General features: G+C 38.3%; 1 protein-coding gene across 11 annotated transcripts in view; it reads right to left on the reverse strand.

Moving 5' to 3' along the window:
- Positions 1-25,197, reverse strand: part of Heph (hephaestin) — a 137,663-nt gene that overhangs the window by 68,747 nt on the left and 43,719 nt on the right. For 5 of the 11 annotated variants that reach the window (XM_087203243.1, XM_087203244.1, XM_087203242.1 and 2 more), the window contains exons 3-7: positions 20,299-20,367; positions 17,431-17,486; positions 11,251-11,494; positions 8,454-8,698; positions 3,640-3,852 (exon numbers count right to left, since the gene is read on the reverse strand). In XM_087203243.1, the coding sequence (XP_087059369.1) occupies positions 3,640-3,852; positions 8,454-8,698; positions 11,251-11,494; positions 17,431-17,486; positions 20,299-20,367 (827 nt within the window). Of the gene's footprint in view, positions 1-3,639; positions 3,853-8,453; positions 8,699-11,250; positions 11,495-13,725; positions 13,903-17,430; positions 17,487-20,298; positions 20,503-25,197 lie in introns of those variants that run through there. The other 6 variants (XM_021250225.2, XM_021250224.2, XM_021250223.2 and 3 more) reach the window with 3 other exon arrangements.

The raw sequence follows: 25,197 nt of genomic DNA on the forward strand, positions 1-25,197 counted from the left end.
TTCATTGATGAGTTGAAACAGTAGTGGCAATAGTTCCTCTCTAAATGTCTTGTAGAATTCAACAGTGAAGCCATCAGGACCTGGGCTTTTCTTAGTTGATAAGTTTTTAATTATGTTTTCAATTTCATTGATTGATATTGGGTTGTTTAGAATTTTTAGGTCTTCTTCATTCAACTTTGGTAATTCATAAGTGTCCAGGAATCTGTCCATTTCTTCTGTGTTTTCCATCTTATTGGTGTATCAGATCTTGCAGTAGGTATTGATGATTCTCTGTATTTGTGATGGATCTGCTGTAATTTCACCCTTTTCATTCCTAATTGCATGGATTTGGGCCTTTTCTTTCCTTTTCCTGATAAGGTTGGCTAAGGGTTTGTCAATTTTGTTTATTCTTTCGAAGAACCAACTCTTGGCTTCATTGATTTTTTGTATTGCTTTCTTAATCTTCATTGCATTGATTTCTGCCCTGATCTTTATAATTTCCTCCCCTGTATGAGCTTTTGGTTTGTCATGCTCTTCTTTTTCTAGAAGCTTGAGGTTCAGCATCAGGTTGTTTAATTGGGCTCGCTCTGTTTTCCTAATGTGAGTATTCGTTGCTATGAATTTCCCTCATAAGACTCCTTTCATTGTGTCCCACAGATTCCGATATGTTGTATTGTCATTGTCATTTATTTGGAGGAACTGTCTGATTTCTTCTTTCATTTCCTCTGTGACCCATTGGTTATTCAGAAGTGTGTTGTTCAATTTCCATGTGTTTATGAAGTTTTTGCAGCTTCTTTCGCTGTTGATCTCCAATTTCATCGTACTATGTTCTGATAATATACAGGGCATAACTTCCATTCCTTTGCACTTACCTAAATATTTTCTATGAGCGAGTATGTGGTCTATTTTGGAGAATGAACCGTGTGCAGCTGAAAAGAATGTATTCTGATTTTGTGGGGTGAAACACTCTGTAAACATCTGTTAAGTTCATATGTTCAAGAGTTTGATTGAGTTCTAATATTTCATTGCTTGTTTTTTGTGTAGGTGATCTATCTTTTTGTGACAATGGGGTATTGAGGTCCCCCACTACTATTGTATTAGTGCTTATATGGTTTTTCATGTCCGTTAGTATTTGTTTTATATAGTTCGATACTCTAGTGTTTGGTGCATAGATATTTATGATTGTCATCTCTTCCTCTTGGATTGTTCCCTTTACAAGGATATAGTGTCCTTCTTTGTGTCTCTTAATCAGTGTGGGTTTGAAATCCAGTTGATCTGCAAAGAGGATAGCTACTCCTGCTTTTTTTGGGTTCCTATCACATGGAGTATTGTTTTTCACCCTTTAACTTTCATTCTATGAGTTTCTTTTCGAATTAAGTGTGTTTCTTGTATGCAGCATGTTGTTGCATTTTGCTCCTCAACCCATTCTGCCAATCTATTTCTTTTGATTGGTGAGTTGAGACCATCAACATTGTTGGTTACAACTGATATGTATTATCATTGTCATGACTTTTTCTTTTTGTTTGATCCTCCCCCTTTGCTTTTAATTTCTTATCATGTCCGGTGGATTAAATCTGCTGGGCTTCCTGGGGTTGTGTTCCTTGTTGTCTTTTCCTAGGATTTTGTCTAAAACTTTTTGGAGTGCTGGTTTGGTATTCACGAAGTTCCTAAGGTGCTCTTTGTCATGAAAGTATCTTATTTCTCCATCAATTTTGAAAGATAGTTTTCCAGTTTACGTCAATCTGGGTTGGAGGTTGTTTTCCTTTCGGCTTGAAACACATCACTCCAAGCTCTTCTTGCCTTAGGGTTTTCACTGAGAAGTCTGCTGTGATTCTGATGGGCTTTCCTTTGTATGTGATTTGTTTCTTTTCTCTAACTGGTTGTAGAATTTTGTTCTTCTGTTGGGTTTCTGGAATCTTAACAATTATATGCCTATGTGTAGATTTTTTTTGATCAAGGCTAGTTGGAGTCCTATATGCCTTGCTTATCTTTATGTCAAATTCTTTTCCCTTGCTTGGGAAGTTTTCTGCCATCACTTCTGTAAACAGTGTTTTTATGTCATCTGCACTCTCTCCTGTTTCTTCATTGACTCCAATCAGTCTTATGTTATTTTTCTTTGCATCATCTACCAGCTGCTGGATTGATTTCTCGTGGTCCCTTAAAACTCTAAAGATTTTTTTCTTTTCCTGGTCACTAATTGCAATCTTATCTTCTATATCTGAAATTCTGTCTTCACATTGGCTCATTCTGCTGAATAGACTTTCAATGAAGTTTTTAATCTCCTGGAAATCTGTTTGCATCTATTTTATGGATTCAGTTTGTTTCCTATGTTGGCATTCCATCATGTTCCTCAGCTCCTCTATTTTTTCATCTGTGTCCTCTCTAGATTTATTAATCATGTCTTGCACTAGTAAAACAATCTTTGCTGTTATGTGAGAAATTATTTCTGATTTCATTTTTTCCAGATCCTCTTTCGTTGCTAGTTCTGGGAGTCCAGGTGGTTGAGTATCAGAGTGTTCCATCTCGTTTCCCTTTGAGGTTGCTGTAGGTGATCTGGAAGTCTGGTTCTCAGGCTTGTTTACCTGTCTTCTCATTTTGACGCAAGGGTGGGGGTTTGTTCCTGGCACCCTCGCCACTCACCTCCTCTGTTCTGGGAGCTGGGGCACACCTTCCCGGTAGCCTCCTCTATGCTGAGAGCCATGGCATGTCAAACTGGAAGTCTCCTCTGGGCTCCGAGCTGTGGCACACTACCCTGGAAGTCACCTCTGGGCTGGGAGCCATGGCATGTCGACCCAGAGGTCTCCTCTTGGCTGGGAGCCGTGGCACACCTACCCTGAAGCTTCCTCCTGCCTGGGAGCCATGGTGCACTGACCTGGAACTCTCCTCTGGGCTGGGAGCCATGGCACACCTACCCAGAAGCCTCGTCTATGCTGGGAGCAGTGGCATGAGTACCCAGAAGCCTCCTCCTGCCTGGGTACCATGGCACGCCGACCTGGAAGTCTCCTCTGTGCTGGGAGCCATGACATGCTGACCTAGAAGTCTCCTCTTGGCTGGGAGCTGTGGCACACTGACCCGGAGGCCTCCTCTGTGCTGGGAGCCATGGCCCACCTACCTGGATGCCTCCTCTATGCTGGGAACCATGGCACACCAACCCAGAAGCCTCCTCCTGCCTGGGAGCCATGGGATGCCGACCTGGAAGTCTCCTCTGGGCTGGGAGCCATGGCACTCCAACCCAGAGGCCTCCTCCTGCCTGGGAGCCATGACACACCTACCCAGAAGCCTCCTTATCACCTACTTTGATTATGTTTTCAACCCAGGGCCTAAATCTGACCACATTCCTGTCAGACCCTGGCCTTCAGACTTGACTTTCTTTTACTGCATCCTATTCCAAACAATTTGTCAATTTGAATTTTAAAAATACATTTAAAAATAAAGTAAAAAAATATATTTTTGGTTTTTAGAGTTAATTTTAAAGAAAAAAGGCAATGATACAGAAAAAATAGTGAAAAGGGAGTTTGGTTAGGATGTTCTTGTTAATAAACAAAGGTGTTGAAATAACATTCTTCAGACTGCTGCCCAAGATGAAGTTGCTTCAACAATATCATTGCTTTACCCAAATATCCCAAACTGCACCCCCTAGATCATCCTCAGGCATCATACCTCTCTTACATGTGATGAGGGGTCCAATGAGGCCAGTTGCAATGTCTCTTGGAGCATCTACGTGAGAATGGTAGATCCAAGTGAGGCATGCTGGGTCAGCATTGGTGGGGGCATGACTTTCTGGAATGGTCCAGTTGTATATATGGCTGCCTCCCGGGGGAATAGAATCATCATCTTTCAGTGGCCCAGAAGAGCCATCTGGGTATAGGGAACCTAGAAAATGAAATTGTACATGTCTAGAATCAGAGTGAGTGAGAGGAAGAATGGCAGACATAAAATCCAAGAGAGGGCAAGTATATAGAACACTCAGATCTAGTCTTGAAAAACATGAGATCCTAAGGTCCTGCACAGTGTTCCTCACCCCAGTCCTCACATAAAAAATGGGTGGAGAGACACTGGCCACTTCGGAAGGAGCAAACCTGATAAAGTGCTGCAAGTCCTAACTAGTAATGCCATAGTACAAAGCTGGTAGCATGGAAGCAAAGGAGAAGACAAAATTCCCCAATCACTTTGGAAAAATTAATAGCAGAAAAATCACACAATTTCAACTTAAAGACAATTTAAGGATCAGTTGGCTCAATTCCCTATTATATGGAAAAGAAACCTGAGAAGTAACTTGCTCAAGGTCATGTGGGAAGTTAAAGGCCAAGCTAAGATCTCCTTACTTTGTTCCACATCCAACACCTTAAGTTCTCCTCATGTCTATTTTTCTTTTTAAATTAATCATCATAGGTTGTTGTTCTTGTTTTTGTGTTACTTGGGATCGAACTCAAGACCTGTGCACGGAGCTATATCCCTAGCCTTTTCTTATTTTTTATATTTAGACAGAGTTTCTCTAAGTCACTAAACTGTCCAGGCTGAACTCTACTTGCAATCCTCCTGCCTCAGTATCTCAGAGTCCTAGGATTACAGGCATTGGTCATCATACCCAGCTCACTACTGTGGTATTTAATGAAAAGACTTGTTTAAAATTGTAAAGGACAAAATGGGAAAGGATGGCAAAATTTTAGCAGTGAAATGATTAAACAAATTGAAAATATTAATGCAAAAACATAACAATATTAAAGCATATTTTTGTAATTGTGATTACTGCTTAACAGAAGAAATAATTAAATTTGTTCTTCTCAGAAGTATATACACAACTCATTCTGACCACATTTAACTATATATATTCAGCAAATTATTTTCTTCACTTAGTCAGACCTTGCTCAAATCTAAATTATAAACTCAGCACTTACAAATATGAAAATTCATTCATAAGGAGAATGAATATTTCCATTTCACCAATAGAAAAGAATTTTAAAAGCTAGCTATATATTCTAGGAAAACAAATTTAATTGAACACTCCAGGGATGAGGATTTTCTGGTGTAGCAGTGTTCAAATATATAAACAGTAAGGCAAAACAAAACTACTACTTACAATATCATGTTCTGGTTTTAGTTCATCCAATGATTTTTAGTACAAAAATAGAAATAACTCCTTCATAACATCTACAGTTATCAGTATATTTTCTAATTTCCAATGTGAAATAATAATTCAAAATGATCTACATACACAAATTTGTCAGTTCACATTGTCATATAAAGATATACACTTTATATGTAGTATAAATATAAATGCTTTCATTAAAAAGGATTTTAAACAGCTAGATATGGTAGTGTACACCTGTAATACCAGCACTCTGGGAGGATGAGGCAGGAAGATCACAAGTTCATGACTAACCTTGACAACTTAGTGACATAGCAAAACCCTGCCTCAAAATAAAAACTAAAAGCAGAGCTGGGGATGCAGTCCATGCAAAGCCCTGAGTTCATTCCCCATTGCCACAAAAAAATTATTTTACAGTGTATTCTTCAGTTTGATCTGGAACAAAAGAAGAAAGGTTAAATAAGCCTAAACTTGCTATAAATAATGAATGATACATTAATAACACCTAAAAACCTGCATAGAAAATGAGCTTGAAATGATAGAGTTACTTTAACAGATGGAAGATAAGGGATGTTATAATATATTTCACTAAATATTTCCATTCAGAAAAGAAAATGATAAAGTGATTTTAATTTCTATCACTTCTAAAAAAAAATTTTTTTACCCCATGCCTCAGATCAGAGCAGAGATCTCTGATCTGCTTGGTATTGTCTGCGATCTGGCTAATGGAAACGTTACATGGGCTGATGTCTTTGAAGGGCAGGAGACTGGTAAAGAACAGGAATGAAATCAATTTTTGCAACTTTTGACCACATATGCTAATAAAAATTTAACTCTTACCATCTCCACTTTTTAAAAAAAAAAAAAAGAAAGAAGGGAAAATTTTTAAAAGTGAGCAGAAGGAAAAAAGGAAACAAAATTTTTGTAAATAAGGGGGAGGGAGTTGCAGTGAGGGGAGGGGATGGGGGAAAAAAGAATCCACATATATTACGTACTTTTTCCTTTCCCTTCTTTCGTTTCCCCTACCCCTCCCATTTCCCCTTCCCCTTCCCCTTTGCAACATTTCTTCCTATTTCACATTATCTGCTATACATTTTGACCCTCATTTACATTTTCAGTTTCTCACACCAGAGAAACTATTCAGTATTTACATGTGTGTCCTAAAAGGAAAAAATAGAAACAAAGTCTTAATAAATAGGGAGGGGTGGATGGAGTTGAAAGGAGGGCAGAGGAGTGGGGAAAAAAATAAGAACCAAGATATATCCTGTAAAGGTGCAAATTCCCAATGATGAATGTCATCATACTGTATACCTAAAATGTACCAATAAACTTAATGAGTTTTAAAAGAAGATATGTTATGTATAGGTACAAATTCCCTATGATGAATGTGACCATTATGTATATCTAAAATTTACCAATAAAATTAATTTTTAAAAAATAAGAACAATATTTGATTGCACCCAGGGGCTATATTTTATTTTAAGTGGCTACCTGATTATATTAACACAATTAAAGTTGAAAGAATTCTACAAAAAGGGGGACACATTTCTCAACTTTATCCTTCTAGGGAAATGTTCTTTAAAAATCTCTTATTTGGTTAGGGTTTTAATATTATGAAGACATTTATAATTATTCTAACTATTTTGAGAGATATATATAGCACATTACTGTTAAGTATATTCAGTCTGCTGTACCCCAACACACTAGAAATTTTTCTTGCTGTCTAAATATAAAACTGTATCTGCTGGCCAAGCTTTCCCCCAACCCCCTTCACCCGTACTCTTTAGTCTTTGGTACCCACTGTCCTACTCTCATCTTCTATAAGATCAATTTTTTTTTAGTACTGGGGATTGAACCCAGGGGTGCTCTACCACTGAGATATATCCTCGATCATTTTTATTTTGTATTTTGAAACAGAGTCTCATGAAGTTGCTCAGGCTGGAAAGCAAACTTGTGCTTCTTCTCCCCCACTGTCCCCAGTGCTGGAATTACAAAGGTGTGTTCAGATGAGACAATCTTTTTTTTAGATTTCACATGAATAATATCATGTGATATTTATCTTTCTGTATCTAGATTATTTCACTAAACATAGTGTCCTCCATGTCCATCCATGTTCTCATAAGACAAGATTTCCTCCTTTATATGGGTGATTAATATTCCATTATGTACATATATATCAAAAAAAAATTTTTTAGTGCTGAGGATAGAACCCAGGGCCTCACACATGTTAAGCAAGTACTCTACCACTGATTTATACTCGCAGCCCTACAGCACATTTTCTTTTTCCATATGTTGATAGACATTTAGGTTAATTTCATATCCTAGCTATTATTATGAATAGTGCTGCAATAAACATGTAATACAATGGACCCTTTACTTACAAACTCAATTCTTTAGTGAGGGCTGGTTGTAAATCAAGTTGGTCAACTGAAGGCTCAGGCTCCTCTACACAGCCTTCATAGTCTCTCTCCTGTATCCAGGCAGATCTCAGTGTCTTTAGAGAGACATTGGCCCAGGATTTCTCAATTAACCCCATACAGGAAAGGATGTAGTAATATTCCTTCCAGAACTCTTTAAGGGTTAAATCTGTATCTGAGACCATCTGGAAACACAAATGGCCTACATTCGGTTTATAACTCAAGATTTTGGCCATAAGTTAAAACTAAAATTCATTATAACCCACGTTGTTCATATGTCAGGTTGGTCATAACTCTAATGTCCACTGTACAGGTGTCTTCTCAACATGTTGATTTAATTACTTTTAGATATATACCCAGGAGTGGGATTGCGGGATAGTAGAGTACTTTCATTTTTATTTTTTATGAACTTCTATAATTTTACATAATAGTTATCTTAATTTACATGCCCATCAACTGTATACAGTAGTTCTCTTTTCTCTGTATCCTGACCACAAGCGAGGATATTCTGACTTCACTCTGTATTCCTCTCATTCACTGTTTAAGTATTATAGGTCCCTGGAGGATACAGAAGAATAAGCTGAATTCCCTCTTATGAAAAGAGTTGGACCTTTTGAAAAACATTACAATAACACATTCACAGCACAGTTCTCTTTTCAAAGCATATTCAAATATTCTATGGAAATGTTACTAAAGTAGCTCCTTATGATAAAAAGAAAAATGTTGTACCTGCACATTCTTGATAAGGAATCTGAAGCCCAAAGAACAGCAGTGACTTGCCCAAATCACTCAACGTATGAATAACAAAACTGATACCCAGCCATGTTTTCTTTGAGCAAAGTCTTCGCCACCTCAGACTGATAAATAAGAAAAGACTATCCTTGCTTCCAGCTCTTCTTTCTCAGATGCCATTAAAAGAAAAATGATACTGTATGGGAGTGAGAGAAAGAAAACGTGGGCTGCTTTACCTTCTGAGTCCTTTTCATAGAAAACGCCATGGGGGTGGATTGTATAGGGACGAGAGGCAAAATTCTTCAGGTGGATAAGGATGACATCCCCCACCTCAGCCTGTAACACTGGCCCCAAGAAGCCCAACCAGGCAGGCTGGACCACTTCATCCATGTAAGAGTCATCCTTGTATTCCTTATAGATGGTCTTCTTGTAGCTGCTCCCTATCCTGTTCTTGTCAGGCTTTAGAAATCTGGAAGCCTCTCTGGGAAAGAAGAAAATAGTTACAATTTTTCCACCATCTTTAAATCACTGGAAATCTCTTTTCCACAGAAGTCTGACAAAAGTGTTTCTATCAGCTGGACATCGTGGTACACACATAATTCCAATCATTCTGGGAGCTGCAGCAGGAGGATGGAAAGTTGGAATCCCGACCGGGCAACTTAATGAGATCCAGTCTCAAAATAAAATTAAATAAATAAAAAAGGGCTAAGGATGCAGCTCAGTACGAAGGCAAACAAAACAAAACAAAAAGTTTCCATGTCTAGGGCAAAACGAGAGAAAATTATATTTACAAAAACATAAAGGCTTTAGGTTTAACATTTAGAAAATAGTAGTAAGTTGAAGCACCTGAAATCTCTGATATTTGATGATTTCTTCACTTCCAAAAAGGTAATTTCACATGATTCAATCCAATATATAGTAATAGGGACATAATCAACTGGATACTGATTCTATTTAAATGATCAGATCTCCACTGATGTGCCCTTGGCATCATCCTGCTATATATGTAGAGCCTTAAAGCATAGTGGCTATGATCACAAGCTGTGCATCCAGACCACTTGGATTGAATGCCAACTTTGCTACTTACCAGTTTGTGGGATGTTGAGCAAGTTACTTAACTTCTTTAGGCACAATTTCCCCACTTGTAAAATGAAGATAATCACAGTAACTAACTCAGAGACGTGTTACTGGTGAATAAAAGAATTAAAATTTAGGTCTGGGGGTGTTGTAGCTGAGTGGTAGAATGCATGCTTAACATGTATGAGGCCCTGGGTTTGACTCCCAGCACAAGATAAAGAGTAAACTAAGAATTAAAATATGTAAAGAACTTAAAACAACACTATCTGGCATATTGAAAAAGCTCAGAAAATGCTATTATTTCATAGTATTAGGGATAGATGATAATAAAGTTATTCCTTCAAGGACAATTTTAATACAAGGACTCTCTGACTTCAAAACTAGGTGAATAGCTTGTGTTAAAAAGACAGCGCTTGTGCTACACATAGCTCTTGCATGGAATGCCTGACGTCCTGGGCTTAATCCCCAGCATTGAAAAAAAGAAAAAAAAGCAGAGCTGTTAATCCTGCTATAATTCTTCCTAGAGAGCTCAGAGGTACAAGAGTTTTGGAGTCAGAAAGTCCAATATTAAAATTGTCTCTGAAGGAAAACTTCATTATTTCCCATCACTAAGTAATAGCATTTTTTGAGGTACTGCATTGTGTCCACTTTGAAAAACCTTGATGCTTTGGGGAGATAAACTGGGTCATTGTCACAAAAGATTTTTTAATATATTCATTCATATTTTTCAACAAATATATATGGAGCACTAGCAAGTTTCTAAAATCAAGAAAGTTTATTCCAATCAGGCAAGGCGGTTCACTCCTGTAATCCCAGTAGTCTGGGAGGCTGAGGCAGAAGGATTGCAAGCCTAGCCTGAGAAATTTAGAGACTATGTGAGACCCTATTTCTAAACAAAGGGCTGAGTATGTAGGTCAGTAAGAAAGCCTGGGTTCTATTCTCACTACCAAAAGATAGAGAGGGGAAGAGAGGGGAAGGGAGGGGAGGGGAGAGGAGGGAGGAGAGAAAGAAAGAAAGAAAGAAAGAAAGAAAGAAAGAAAGAAAGAAAGAAAGAAAGAAAGAAAGAAAGAAAGAAAGAAAAGGAAAGAAAGAAAAGAAAAGAAGAGAAGGAAGGAAGAGAAAGAAAAAGAGTCACACATACTAGAATTTTTGTCAGAATTAAGTGAGACAAAGTTTGTAAATGCCTAGTATAGTATATGTCACAGAGTGTTATACTAATTATAGCCATTAGTATCATTTCCTTGCATCTAAGGCTTACTTTGTTTTTTAATTTTCTTATATGTATCTAAAATCAGGATAGCTTCACCAAACTATGGAAGCAATAGTTTCTTTTTTTTTTTTTTTTTGGTACCGGGGACCAAACTCAGGTCCTTGCACTTGCAAGGCAGGTGGGGTAAACACTGAGCTAAATCCCCGGCCCTGGAAGCAATAGTGTTGCTACACATTTACAAACACTGTATATATTTAATATATATTTTTGTTAGTATATGTTTATAGTACATAATATTTACATTCCTTGTGGGCATTGGTACATGTACATAACACATTTTTATTCCTTTTTTCATCCCCTTTCCCTCATTTTGCTCCCTCTCCGTTCATCTCTTGATCCCCTTCCCATTTGAGAAGGATCTTTCTCCCTACTTCCTATTATCTTTCTATTATTTTGCTCTTTATTTGTACTTTTAAATAACCTAAACAATTGTTAGAATCAAGGAAACACAAGATTATCTTTAAGATTCTAAAAATGTTCAGGCACATCAGTGTGGAAAAGTGGACACGAGATGGGATGCTGGCTCCTGAATCAACTCTTTCTAGGACACTTCTTGCATGTACAGCCCAGAAAGATCAGGAACTGACTGATACCACATCCTTAGAAAGCACCCAAAAGGCTACCTCCTGACCTCAGGGATGTTCTTTTCCAATGCCAGCTATAAAACCATAAGAGATTAAACCTACTTGTCACTGTCCAGAGGCTGGTTTGTGATGATATTCCTCCCCTTGGGAGCATAGTTCCACTGCACGTCCTGAATGCCCAGGTAGTAGATTCGAGTGGCCCCATCCGTCAGTAGTGGCCAGAAGGACTGCATGAACAGTAGAGCCCAGAGAAGGTGGCCTGGCTCCATGGCCCACATTACTCTGGGAAACAGACAAATGAAAGCTGCTGGTATGAAAGAAAGACAGCAAACAGCTTTGCGTGTGTCTGGAAAACCAAAGAGGCAAGGGCCAGATGGAGTGGCTGAAAAAGCAAAACTAAACAATCTCAGCTCCTCAACCTTATGTAATTACTTTCAGTTCAACAAATATTCAATGATCTGTGCAAATCAGACTTTGGAGGACAAAGTTAAAAATTCATTTGTACCGATAAGCATGTATCACTTCCTTTAGAAGAGTTCCTTCAGTACTAAAGAAGAAAGAATTGCACTCTGTCCCAAGAATCAGGAATCAGGCACCAGAAGCCTGATTAGACCACACTGACTCACTTGGTACCTATATCAAGTCATTAATTCTTCCTCTGCCTGCTTTCCCATAGGCAAAAGAGAAAGATTCATTGCTACTCACTTCCTATCATCTATGAATTGTTTATAAACAAATGAGAATTCATCAAAAGACATTTACTGGAATATTCATAAGCCCAAAATTGAAACAGTCAAACTGTTCATGCATACTAACATGGATGAGTGAATTGCATTTTATTCCTACAATGGATTTCAAAATGGCAATAATAATGAACAAGCTACAACCACACACAACCATACTGACAACTCTCAAGAATTTAGTGTTGCAGAAAGAAACTGGTCACAAAAAGCACACATACTGTATGGATTCATTTATGTAAAGAAAAAGAAACAGAGAAAAGTAATGTATCCTATTAGAAGTAAGAATAGAGTCTGGGGATTATGGCTCAGTGTACAGCATTTGCCAAACATACATGAAGCCCTGGGTTCCATCCTAAGCACCAAAAATATTTAAAGGAGGAAGAGGAGTAAAAGGATGAGAAAGAGAAAGAGAAGTGTTTGCCCTTGAGGTAGGCATCAATGAAGACAAGAAAGGTTTCTAATATTCTTGCTTCTTCACATATGTGTCAGTTGTATGGGTGTTTCTCATTTGTAAAAATATACTGAGCTACCAGCTTAAAACCTGTGCACTTGCATGCATGTTATACTTCAAAAAAGTTAAAAATGAAACAAAAACAAATAAGAGTATGTGAGGGAAATATACTGAACTTCTCAGAAGAAATGCTCTCTGCTAGTTCCTAAGGCTAGGTGCAAACCCATTTTACAGGTCCAATCCTGAATCAGATTCAGTCCCAAACTTCTACCCTCTCAATTCCTCAATATAAACCAAGAGGTCAGAATTCTTGGACTAGGATAAAACACTCAAGCATATCATGCACTGCTAGTCAAACTCCAAAACACAGAGAACATCACATAAACACACGCATACACACATTTGCATACATAGGCACATGCAGTCTTAGTTAAAGGCAAAGGTGCATACATTTACAATCACACATAGAACTCACTGACACAGATTTACCTTTAGAATAATAAATAATAGAATAATGATAATAATAATAATCAGTACTTACACTTTGTCCCTGGTGCACCTATTTTCCATAGATTATATCATTTAATCCCCACAAACCCCCTATTAAGTAGATATCATTATTATCCCTATATTACAGTAGAGGATTGAACAGAAGTGTAATTTTCCCAAGGCCATCTAGTTAACAATAGGTACAGATTTGATTCCAGGAAGTATGACTTTAATATCTATTATCTAAATCGTATGGCATCTGCCACAAATACTTATTTGCACACTCACATGTATATGCACAGAAAACATGCATATGACCATAACTATAGCTATATCTAGCAAAAGGATACACTCTAAAACATGCAATTACATGTGATTGATTACTTTAGAAACATACATACATTCATATATAGACAATGATAATAATGATAAAGGTGACTACCATTCATGAGAGATTACTACACACAAAACACCATATTCATTGCTTTATATAAATTATTTCACTAAATCTTCAGCCTAAGTACATGAAATAGAGATAATTCATCAAAAACAGAAAATTAATCCCCAGTAACACAAAAGATATACACAAAGCCAGGTGTGTTGGTGCATGCCTATCATCCAAGTATTTTAGAAGGCTGAGACAGAGGGTTACAAGTTCAAGTCCTGCCTAGGAAAATTAGTGAGATACCATCTTAAAATAAAATGAGGTTGAGCATATAGCTCAATGATAGAATGCCCCTGGGCTTGATACCCAGTACTACACACACACACACACACACACACACACACATACACACACACACACACACACACAGATATGCACAGATTCACATATAAAAAGAAAAGTTCCAGATATTTACTTTGATTTAAAAACAAACCTATAGACTTACTTACAAATTCTCAGGCTTTTTCAAATGCAGCAATCATCCAAGTATTACTTCCTAGGTTCCAAATTACATTTGGCAGAAAGGCCTTTATTTAACAGACAACCTGTTTGGGAGTTCTTTTCAAAGCTTGGCTCTCCCGTTGATAAGTTATGTAGCCTTGGTTATTGCTTTAGAACTATTAAACTGTTTTCTCTTCTGTAAAGTGGCTGTAATAATATTAGCCTTGAAGAAATAAATCAGAAAATATACATGAAGGGCCCCCTGTAATATCAGTGTTTAGAACATAGTAGGCAGTCTCTACTGGTTTCCTTCCTCTTCCTTCTCACTTGGCTACAATTTATTTTTGCTTGCTTGTTTATTTATGGTATTAGGGATTGAATCCAAGGCCTTTGAACTGAGCTACATCCCCAGTTCTTTTTTATTTTATTTTTTATTTTAAAACGGGGTCTCATTAAGTCATTAAATTACCCAGGGTAGGCTCAAACTTGTGACCTTTCTACCTCAGCTTCTCAGAGTGCTAGGATTACAAGCTTGTGCTACAATAGTCAGCTAGTTTTCCATACTATGTACATTTCTACACTAAGGGCTAACTTAAACCTTAACTCCTCCAGAAGAACACCGCTAGCCTCTCTGTACCACTTAGGGCTACATATTCTCTATAGCACCTGACTGGATTAAGTCAGACTTTGTATTATTGTTATTTTCTAAGATGCCTGAACTATTTTTATTTTCCAAATTGCACTCTAAACTCCTTGAGAGTAGCTGTAATGTCATAGAAGTGTCTGTGTGTCTACTACCCAATGTGGCTATTTCAGTCCAGTAGGCGGACCATAACAGAGATTGCTAAAGTGACACAAAGAGGCATAAGCAGACAGTCCTGGTGGTGCAATCCTATAATCCCAACACTCTGGAAGGTTAGGTCAGGAGGACAGCAAATTTGGACCCAGTCTGGGAAAGTTAGCAATGTAACAAGACTTTGCCTAAATAAATGAATAAATTAATTAATTAATTAAATGGGCTAATGATATAGCTCAATGTGAAGACCCTAGGTTCATACACACACAAAAAGAGGCATAAGCATGTATTATCCCACCAGTTGGCTCTAGTTCAAGTTCTACCTCTTGTTCAAAGAGTGACTTTAGGCAAGTTTATTCACCTTAATAAGCCTCAGTTTCTGATTTATAAAATAATAAAATATGTAGAGCTGGAATATATGGCTTTTACCTTGTGGGAGTAGTAGAAGTATTACAATCTAATGAAATACACAAATACAGAAGTATCAAAAATATAGTATGTAAGGTGTTCTTAAAGAATTATTACACAATTAATTTAAAAAAGAAATCCAGAGCATAAAAAAGAGTCATCACAGCTTTCACACAATGCCAATACACACATTCACTGATGAAACACAGGTACACTCACATGTACCTACAGGCAGTACTATATATGTTCACACAGATGACCATTCCTTGGAAACCTCAACAGGAAAGGAGTATTCTTTGCTCATTGTAAATTAAGTGCAACATGGACCTCCTTCAAGTTTCCTTCTCAGAGAGGTATTAGCAAAGCAGTTGTGCCTTGAACTTATTTATCTAAAGAGAAAACTGTCCCAAGCAGGACCTCCACAATGGAGAATCACATGGTAAGGTTGAAATGTTCCCAAGAGAGACTAGTTCAGACTTTCAGTATACAATGAATAGGCATTCAAAGGTGGTGAAGACGACTGGTCTAAAAGGCTTAGATAACAGACCCTGGGGAAAAAAACAGCTACCTACCATTCTTCTAGCAGTTTCTGCCTTACAATGTGTTTTTCACACCTGCCATCTTATTTAATTTTCAAAATCTTAGGAAATAAGGATTGTGTTCAACATCTTCCATCCAGGGCACAGGCTTTGGAATCACACTCCCTAAATGAATCCTGGCACCTTTTTTCCTAGCTGTGTGATTTAGAAAACTGCTTCATTTCTCCAGCCATGGAGTTTTCATCTTTAATACTCTTAGTTGCCTCATAGAGTAGTTGTGAGGATTTAATGAATTAAGATCTGTAAGTGCACAAAGCTCAATTACCTATAAGTGCAGCTCTCAGTTGTAATCCTAGCTATTCAGGAGGTTGAGACAAGAGGGTTTGTCAGTTTGAAGCCACTCTGGGCAACTGAGAGATCCTGTCTCAAAATAAAAAAAAATAAAAGAGCTGAAGATGTAGTCAGTGTGAATTCCTGATGTTCAATCCTCCATACCACAAAAAAATGCTTAAGTATTCATGGCTATTGTTATTACAAATGAGGAAATCAATTTATAAATGAAATCTGCCAATTAAAACTTTACCTTTTTATCACATTTTTCAATGCTAAGAATAGAACCTAGGCCTTTATGCCTACTAGACAAGCACACTACCACTGAGCTACACTCTAGCCCAAATTTCTGATATACAGAAACATAAGTATGAAAGCATGTGTACATGGGTATTAAAATGCCAGAACTTTTGAGTCAGATAAACTTAGGTTTGAGTACTGTTTTAAGTTGTGTTTAAATGAAATAATCTTACATGGCATCTGGGACTTAGTAGGCACCTGGTAAACACTAGTTTTTCTTCCTTCTAATTACTGACTTTCTTTCTTCTACAAGGATTTGTCATTGTTGTTATTATGGGTGTTGTTGTTTAATATGATGTTTAAGTGCAGAATAAAGGGAAAGCCTATCAGATTCCTTTAGAAATACTTGGATATTTGATGGTACTTAGAAAAAGTTCAGGCACCAGAAAAAAACAGTTTCCAGTTCTGAATTCATATTTATTCATTATATGAACTTGAATAAATCATTTAACTTCCAGAATTTAAGTTTCCTCATTGCTTAAATGAGGATAATCTCTGCCTTAGGTCTTTCATTAATTTGCTAAAAAGATCAAATGAGATGAAATATCTGAAACCCCTGTGTAAATTTTTCATTTGAGCAAGAATATTTTTCTCTCTGCTGAACCCACAGAGAAAAGCCAGAATGATGAGGGGAAAGGAAAGCAGAAAATGGAAAATGAAATCGGAAAAGTGAGCAAGAGTCTTGGGAAAAAGTAAAAAGGAAATATTTTTTAAAAAGCAATAAGGGTCAGTTGTGGTGGTACATGCTTGTAATTCCAGCATTCTGGGAGACTGAGGCAAGAGGATCATAAGTTCAAGCCCAGCCTGGGTAACTTAATAACTTAGCAAGACCCTGTCTCAAAATAAGATTTTTTTTAAAAGGGCTGGGTATATAACCCACTGCACAGCCCCTGGGTTCAATCCACAATATTGCAAAAAATGAAATAAATAAATAATTAAATAGGAAGACAGAAAGAGGAAGCATTCAGAGGAAGGAAAAGCTCAAGATAATTTCTTGACTACCTGTAATAAGAATTAGGACATAGATACTATATAGAACCCTTGTTTCAGCCTGGGAAAAAGGTTGGCCACAAATAAGTAAAGCTCCCCTACCTTTACCTTCCTATCATCTCAGTATCACCTGGACCTGTTCATCATCATTCATGACAATTTGCATTACTGTTTTCCCTAGAATTTGCAAAGTGTTCCTTTAATATAAAAATGCTCTTCTCTCCCTTCACCTTCCTTTCTAAATTGGGCTAGACTGGGCTGAACAGGATCATCCCAGACAAAAGATCACTCAATGAAAAATGAATGCTAAGCTATCCCCAACCTCTTAGCAAACTTCCAAACAGACCTACCATCAAGATTCACCTTTTGGTCCTCTGCTTTCTTAACTTGATACTCTTTCTTCACCCTGTGATGCAAAATATACTGAAGTTAAAGACTTTAATTCAAACCCCATATCTTACCTGTAATAGCTATATGACTTTTGAAATTATTTTCACCTATTTAAGCCAAAAATGGGGATGATATTTATTTCACAGGATTGTTTTGAGGCTCAAACAAAACAATGGATATTTAACCCCCTAATAAAGGGCTTGTTTGTCATATAGTGGATGCACTGTAATGAGACATTACAGACATCCACATCAATAAAAACTTTGGACACTATTATTTTATGAAATATAAGAGACTGAGGGTTAAGGGGTTTGCTCCAAGTTATGCAGCCAGTTACTGGTAAAGCCAGAATTTTAGCCCATGTTCACTGAAAGATTTCTGTTATTTAGATACTAAAAGTGAAAAGATAACTCCGATTTTAACTTAGTTCAGCTATCATTTATTGGCTTACTCTGCCTCAATCTGATCTAAAAACATGAAAGCAAGCATGGTTTTTAAGGGTTTGAGCCTCCCCATTTATGTAGTCTTCAGGTTCATCACCACAATATACCTCCCCAATCTGGGAGACAGAAAATAAGCCACTCTTTTCCATAGGACAATGAACTATTCTCTGTGACTCCAAGATCTTTCCAGAAACAGACAAGCCAGTGTGATCTTGACCATTTTGCCAAGAGGAACAAAAGGGAGCCTATTGTCTTCTTTAACTTCCCTGGGCACCCAGCCAAACTTCCTCCAACTTCTCAGCCACTAATTTTGCCAGCAGCTCAGGACTCCCATAAACCCAGATGAATAAGGGTTTTTGTTTTGTTTTGTTTTGTTTGCATAGGAAGGCAGGTGAGATCATTTATAAAGTGAGGAAAGAAAGCTTACCTTGGTAGAGAAAATACTTCCATATTCATGTCAGCTGCCCATTGATACTGAACTGCAGACCCTAGCCTGAGCCTGCCAGTCCTGTTTATTTAGTATCTTGGGTTATAGACCTTTCTTTAAAATTAAGTCCCAGGCTCTAGTATGGAGCAGGGGTATGGAGGGGATGGGGTGGGGGAGTACCCTGAAGTGAGTGAATGGGGGAGGGGATAGTTCTAGGTGCCCTCTTTTCCAGAAACTAAACTACTAGAATGTCTTTTTCCCCTCCACCATTGGTTTGGTACAAAACCCAGGCTGGTTCTTTGACCATATCCGGGTGTTTTCCAAATCCTGGTTAGGATCTCGAAAGGAATTGCAAGAGAGTGGGCTACACTTCTTTTATGGCAGCTTTCTGATCTGGGAGGAGAATGCACTGTCAGTGTGGCTAGTCAAAACTTGCAGGCAAAGTCTCACAGCCCCATTTAAGAAATAGGCTAGGCTGGGAATATAGCTCAGTGGTAGACCAACTGCCTAGCATGTATGAGAGCCTCGGTCGAATTCCCAGTACTGAAAAAAAAGAAAAAGAAGAAAGAAGGAAAGAAGGAAGGAGAGAGAGAGAGAGAGAGAGAGAGAGAGAGAGAGAGAGAGAGAGAGAGAGAGAGAGAGAGAGAGAGAGAGAGAGAGAGAGAGAGAAAGAAAGAAAGAAAGAAAGAAAGAAAGAAAGAAAGAAAGAAAGAAGAAATGAGCCTTTTACAAGGGTTACTGAATAAAGAAACTATTAACTTTTCCTTTTCTTGTTCAGAAGCACAGTTGCCAGCCCTGTCTGTTTTTCTGAGGTCATGGCCACTAAGAAATAGAAATAAAACCAGTAGTGAAACAAACAGCTTTTTTCCTTTATGCCCGGCCCTATGTTAACTACTTTACAAGTATTCTCTCATTTATTTCTCAAAATTATCCTGTGAGATAGGTACTGTAGGTCTCTATATTATGCAACAAAGAAAAACTAGACTCTGAGAGGGATGGTGACTTGCTCAATCACACATTTAGGAAGTAAAAGAAGAGTGAATTATCCTGGATCTGTATAGTCTCTTTGTGAGTACACTACCACATTGTGCTGTTTAGGGGAGAAACACAGACAGTTCCTTGGAAGTGGGGGAAGGAATTTAATTATTGAATGTCTGTTAGATTTTTTTCATAGTTTAACTCCACCTTTGTCATTTCTAGCAGATTCTAGAACAAAATTCCAAGGATATATTAACATTTTCCATCAGATGAAACCACTAGCAGGTAGCCTGGATTTACAAAGGTCAGTTAACAGCCTGAAAACTAAGATTCAGAAATAGTAGAAATAATTTTTAAAACATGGGCTCTAACAATTTAGGATAAAAATGAAGCCTGGGTTTATTTAAAGCCAAAGGTTGTTCCTATTCCTGCTGGATAGAAAACAGGGAGGTAGATTTTGTGGAGATGGGAATGGGCTCTAGGAGTGAGGTGAGATGGGAGGGCCAAGAGGAAAAGGGAAAGTAAAATTGATTAATATGTGATATTTAGAATGTATTATCATGTATCACAAAAATATACCAAGAAAAAAAGGAGAAAGTAGTGAAAAATCACTGACCTGAGTTAAGCAACCTAGCCCCCAGTTCCCCTTCCATTGACAGTAATCAGCTTCAGTCTGTGCTTTGCCCCAGGCCCTTCTCTTTTCTGGGCCTCTTTCCATTTATAAAATGAAGGCTTTGAACTAGATATGGACCCTCACAGATGTGTAAAAGTATAGATCTAAGACTCTGTGAAAAGGGCACATTCTAGATATTAAGAGTGGAAAATAAAGAAGTGACAAAGACACAAAGTAATAAGGAAGGAGTAGGTGGGGAGTAATTCCTGGCGATAAAGCTGAATACCTCATGCCTCTTTGGAAAAGACAGCACATCCACCAAATCCAAGTATAGGAAGGGGACAGGTATACTGCCTGGTTTTCTTACTTTGTGATGAGGAGATCTTGGCTAGAAGCAGATGCTGTTCTTCGGGCAGGTGAGGCACATTTTCCTTTCCTGGAATTAAAGCATTTAGAACAGTTCAGGGAAGAGGACCTTCAGAAGACTGAGCTGGTGGGCCAAAGTCTAGGTCATAAACCACTACAGGTTCTTAAAAGTGATCAGGCACTTAGGAACTCTCCCACTGACTGCAGCCCAGCCTGAGAAAAGTGGAAGTACTAGTAAAGGGAGGGAGGAGCTACAAGCCTCAGCTCTCTCAAAACCGCTCAGTGGTCAAAGGAAGCTGGATCAGGCCACGGCAGCACCTAGGATTATCTGCCTGGTACAGATCTGGACCTTGAAGCCAGAGGGAGAAGGTGGGGACCAAAACCATTAACTTGAGATCCAAGTCCAGGCTCTAAGGCATTTATGATCGGGAGGGGAAGGGATAAGGCTTCTGCTGTGACTCATGAAAGACAACAAGGAACAGCTCATTATGGAAGCTCTTGAGTCAACACTGTGAAGACTGCGGGAGGCCTCCTAGGCCAGATTTCTAAGCTTGTATTATTTATTCACAATTTTCACTAGAAGATACACTGTGCCCACTTCCTCTGCAAATCCTCAGCATATTTCTGGTGCTTTCTCTCAGGGCTCACTTGAAAATATTTTAAAGTGGATACCTTTAGAACAGGAATTGGCAAAGGTTGGTAAACAGAACAGGAATTGGTAAAGGATCTCTTTGTAAATATTTTATCTGTAGAACATACAGTTTCTGTATAGCATAACTATTCAAATGTACAATTGTAGCTATTGAGGTATATCTATATTCCAATAGAAATTTATTTACAAGAACAAGCATTGGGTGAGATTTGACCCAGCAGCTATATAGTTTAATAACACCTGCTATAGACTTTTTTGCAATGTAGATATTGAAAATATGGCATCATTGTTAAGGGCATGAAAATGACAATGAGATATCCTGGATTGAAATTCCCAACTCTAAACTTTACTGAGGCTGTAAACTTGAAAAAGTAATTGAATCTTTCTAAACCTTGGTTTTCACCTATGTAAAATGGAGATAATAGTACTGCCTATTTCATAGAACTGCTAAGAAAAATTAAATAAAATCATAAATACAAACTGGCACAGTGTCTAGTACAGAGTAAAGGGGGAATGAAGGTTATTATTTTAGTTTTTAATAAAGCAATAAGTCTAAATTATTATTTCCTCATTAATACAAGTAGTGCTAATTCATGACAGAAATTCATAAAACATTCATAAAGAATGTTTCAAAATCCTGACTTTGTATTCTAGTTAAGCTACTAAAGAGTCCATGGTGATCCTGAAGAAGTAATTTTGCCTTGCTGGGATTCAGTTCCTTTACCTGGAACATGGAGCAGATGGCCTAGATTTGTTATTTTCAAAATTAATTTTGTCAGGAGAAGCCTTTTCCCAAACAGAATCTTGGTAAATACCTACTATCTATGGAATAAGAAAGTAGACGTAGCTGTTCTACACAACTCCAGAAAGGAGGCAATGGGCATGACTCAGAGGAATCAGGGACCTACCCAGCTGAGACACCGGCCCTCCCAAGCAATGTGGCCAACCTTGGTGCATCAACAAGGAAATCGTACTGAAAACAGGTATGACAAGCAAAAGACTAGGATAACTTTAATGAGGCTTCAAGTCTTAAGGTCAGTCATGAATCCATCCCTTCATTTGTTCATCTACTCAATCAATATTTTCAGTTTATATTTATATGAACCATCCAAGGGCTACAAAGATGAAAAGATCCACAGGTGTAAACTTCCCTCTTAGGAAGACTTTAGGAAGTCCCTTAAATTCTGGTATATTGTACTGGCATTATCATTTAGTTCTAGAAACTGCCTTATTTCTTAATTTCTTCTATAACTCATTGTTTAGTAATGAGTATATTGTTTAGTTTTCATGCATTTGCATAATTTCTGTGTTTTTTGTTGTTGATTTCTAACTTAATTGCACTATGACCTGATAATATGCATGAGATAATTTCAATTCTTTTACATTTTCTTAAGCTTGCTTTACTGACTAGTATGTGATCTATTTTGACTAGCATGTGCTGCTGAAAAGAAATGTGTACTCTGTTGTTGTTGGGTGGGACACTCTGTAAATATTTATAAAGTCCATTTGTTATTGGTAGTACCTTCAGAAATGGCTTGCCAATTAAACATATTCCAGGTCCTACTTGTCTGAAACAAAGAATTGAATGAGACAAGTCAGAAATGGTGCCACAAGTTTATTTGAAAAGTGAGGGGTGAAGGAGTAAGGGAGAAACTGGCTCTGCAGAGTAAACTTGGGCCAAACAAGAGAGAAAAAGAGCAAAAATAAAAGTATTCCCCACTTTGGGAGACAGAGCAGACTATCATGAAGAGCCACAATATGGGATCCAGTCTCTTTTATGCTGTCCACATTTCATGGGAGCTCACAAGAACCTCCACATACAGGATCCTGGGAATTATTTGACACTGTCCTGGAGTCTTGTAATTGACTAGTCCCATTTATTCCCTCCACCAGCTTTGCCATGCCTATTTCCAATCTCATGTCCTCCTGAGAGACATAAATTCCATAATTGTTTATAGGGTGCTGTTATGGTTTCGGACTAGATGTCCCCCCAAAGCCTCATGTGATCAGAGGTGGCTTAATGTAGAGTGTGCAATTCTGGGATTAAGGGCGTGTGGTTACTAAATCAATACACTGATTGGTTTGGCACCACTCTAGCCCTAACCCTAGTAGCCTGGATATAATATAAGTAACAGAAAGAGACTTGCCTTCTCCCTTGTTGTTTTTGCTTCCTTCTGGCCACCATGAACTGTTTCTCCTCTGCGAGGCCTGTCTACCATGCCACCCTGCCTTGGAGCCAGCCAATTATGGACTGAAACCTCTACAAACTGTGAGCTAAATAAAACCTTTCTCCTTTAACTTTGGGTGGCAAGACATTTGTCTAAGCAATGAGAAAAGTAGCTAAAACAGGTGCTGAAAGGGTGATGGTCTCTGTCTTCTATAACTTATTCAAGCTGGAAGAGCCTGTGGACCCCACCTATTACAGACTGTGCTCTGTAACTATGTTGGAGCACCTATCTTTTGCCACCTCTCAGTTTGTATTATACCCAGACCTTATTGCAATAGTAGATAAGCTGCTTTTGTTTTAAATTGTGAGGATCAAACCTGTCCTATTCATCAAGGATATGGTCTAATGGAAAAATCAGTGGAATCTGTGTGGTGACAAGGTCCAAGAGGTTTCCCATTGCCTCAGCTTGGGGCCTATAAAGAGAGACAGCTGGGTCTGATCCCCTCAAGATTACATTCCATGCAGAAGGAGAAGACCCAGAGTCCCCAAGGTGCCCTTTGTGAGACTACACAGCCTGGATGGATGTCTCTGTCAGAGTGATGCCAGCATGATTTACCACAGAAGAAAACCTTTTCTCCATATTGGGACCCATTAATTCCTTAGGGGCAAGGGGGCTGAACCATCTCTTGTACTTGCCTAGTCCTTTAATTTCAATGAAGTAATTGCAGAACTTTAACAAGTAAAGTTCTTTTAACCACTTAGTTGAATCTCTTGATGGCCCAACTTGCATTTATTCTAAGCCACTTGATGGCTTAGCTAATATTTCAAGTCCCTTGAAGACTCTACTTACCCAGAGTGAGACCATATGGGAAGAATATCTCTTGTACTTATTTCCATGGAAAAAGGACTAAGAATGGGGATGGCTCTGTTTTTATATACTCACAGTTACTTTGGTTAGGTTTTAAATGCTATTAAATGCTGTTGTGCTTAGGCATCAGGCATAGGTCTTTAACTTATCTGTATTTAAACAAGGAAGCACAAAAGCCAGGTGGCAATAGCCTCAGGCAGGCTGTTAGACTGGGAGAGAGTTATGTTGATAAGCTGAACGCACTGATAGTGGCTGAGGTACACAGTCGCAGGCTCTAGAGCCTTTTTTAGCACCAGTGCCAGCTTGGAGACTATCTTCCAGAGACCATGCCTGTGAAACCACAGCCCTCTCATTTCTCTCTCTGCCACCACCTGTGGTCTGAAGACTCCATCATGCTTTAAGAAGTCATCTGCATGACTGTGATGTATGACTGTCCTGGCTTTCCTCTGGGGACAATTTTTGGTCTCTGAATTCCATTTGCTGCTTTTTCCAGGACTTCAAGGCAGGAGGTTTTGCACTTGAGCATGCACCAAAATACCTTGAGTGTTTGCTAAGATACTGAGTTTCTACTTCAGTAAATTTTGGGGGTAGTCCAAGAATTCTCATTTGTAACAAATTCATTGGTGATGCAGCTGCTGCTCGTCTGAGGATGATGCTTTAGGATCACCACTCTAAGGGACTTTTGCTAGGAGGTTCACCATATGCTAGCTTACTTGCACCTGCAGATTGGACAGAACTTCAAGTTCCTAGCTCCTCTGCTTTTCAGGTGTCCATTCTTTGGACCTAGGCCACAAATATATTTCCTGTAGCCTCCTGGAAACTCATTCATGTGGAATTTTCCTGAGAATCCTCTGATCCCTTATTTGCCCTAGGCCTTCAGGTCAGCCTGGGTGAACCTTTCTTCCCTCTCCCTGTTTAGGTACTTGTTTTATGTTTTTATTGCCTGCCTCTCTAGCAGCTCTATAAATGGCATAACCTTCTGCTTCTAACTCTGTTCTACTTTCTCACTTGGCTTCCTGATGGTAGGCTCTGGGAACAGATAAGTTTGATTTGAGTCTTAGCTCTGCCTCTTCTAAACATGTGTGATACTGGGAAAGTCACTGAGTTCTCGGGCCTCAGTTTTGTCATCTGTAAAATCTGGCTGTAAGAATGAAATGGAAGAATGCCCATTAAGGGGACTACCCTAGCACATGTCACATAGCAAGCGAACAGC

This window comes from Heterocephalus glaber, unplaced genomic scaffold, assembly GCF_053883595.1.
Source record: "Heterocephalus glaber isolate CG9 unplaced genomic scaffold, H.glaber_assembly_v1.0 deba00001790, whole genome shotgun sequence".
NCBI classification, from domain to species: Eukaryota; Metazoa; Chordata; class Mammalia; order Rodentia; family Bathyergidae; genus Heterocephalus; species Heterocephalus glaber.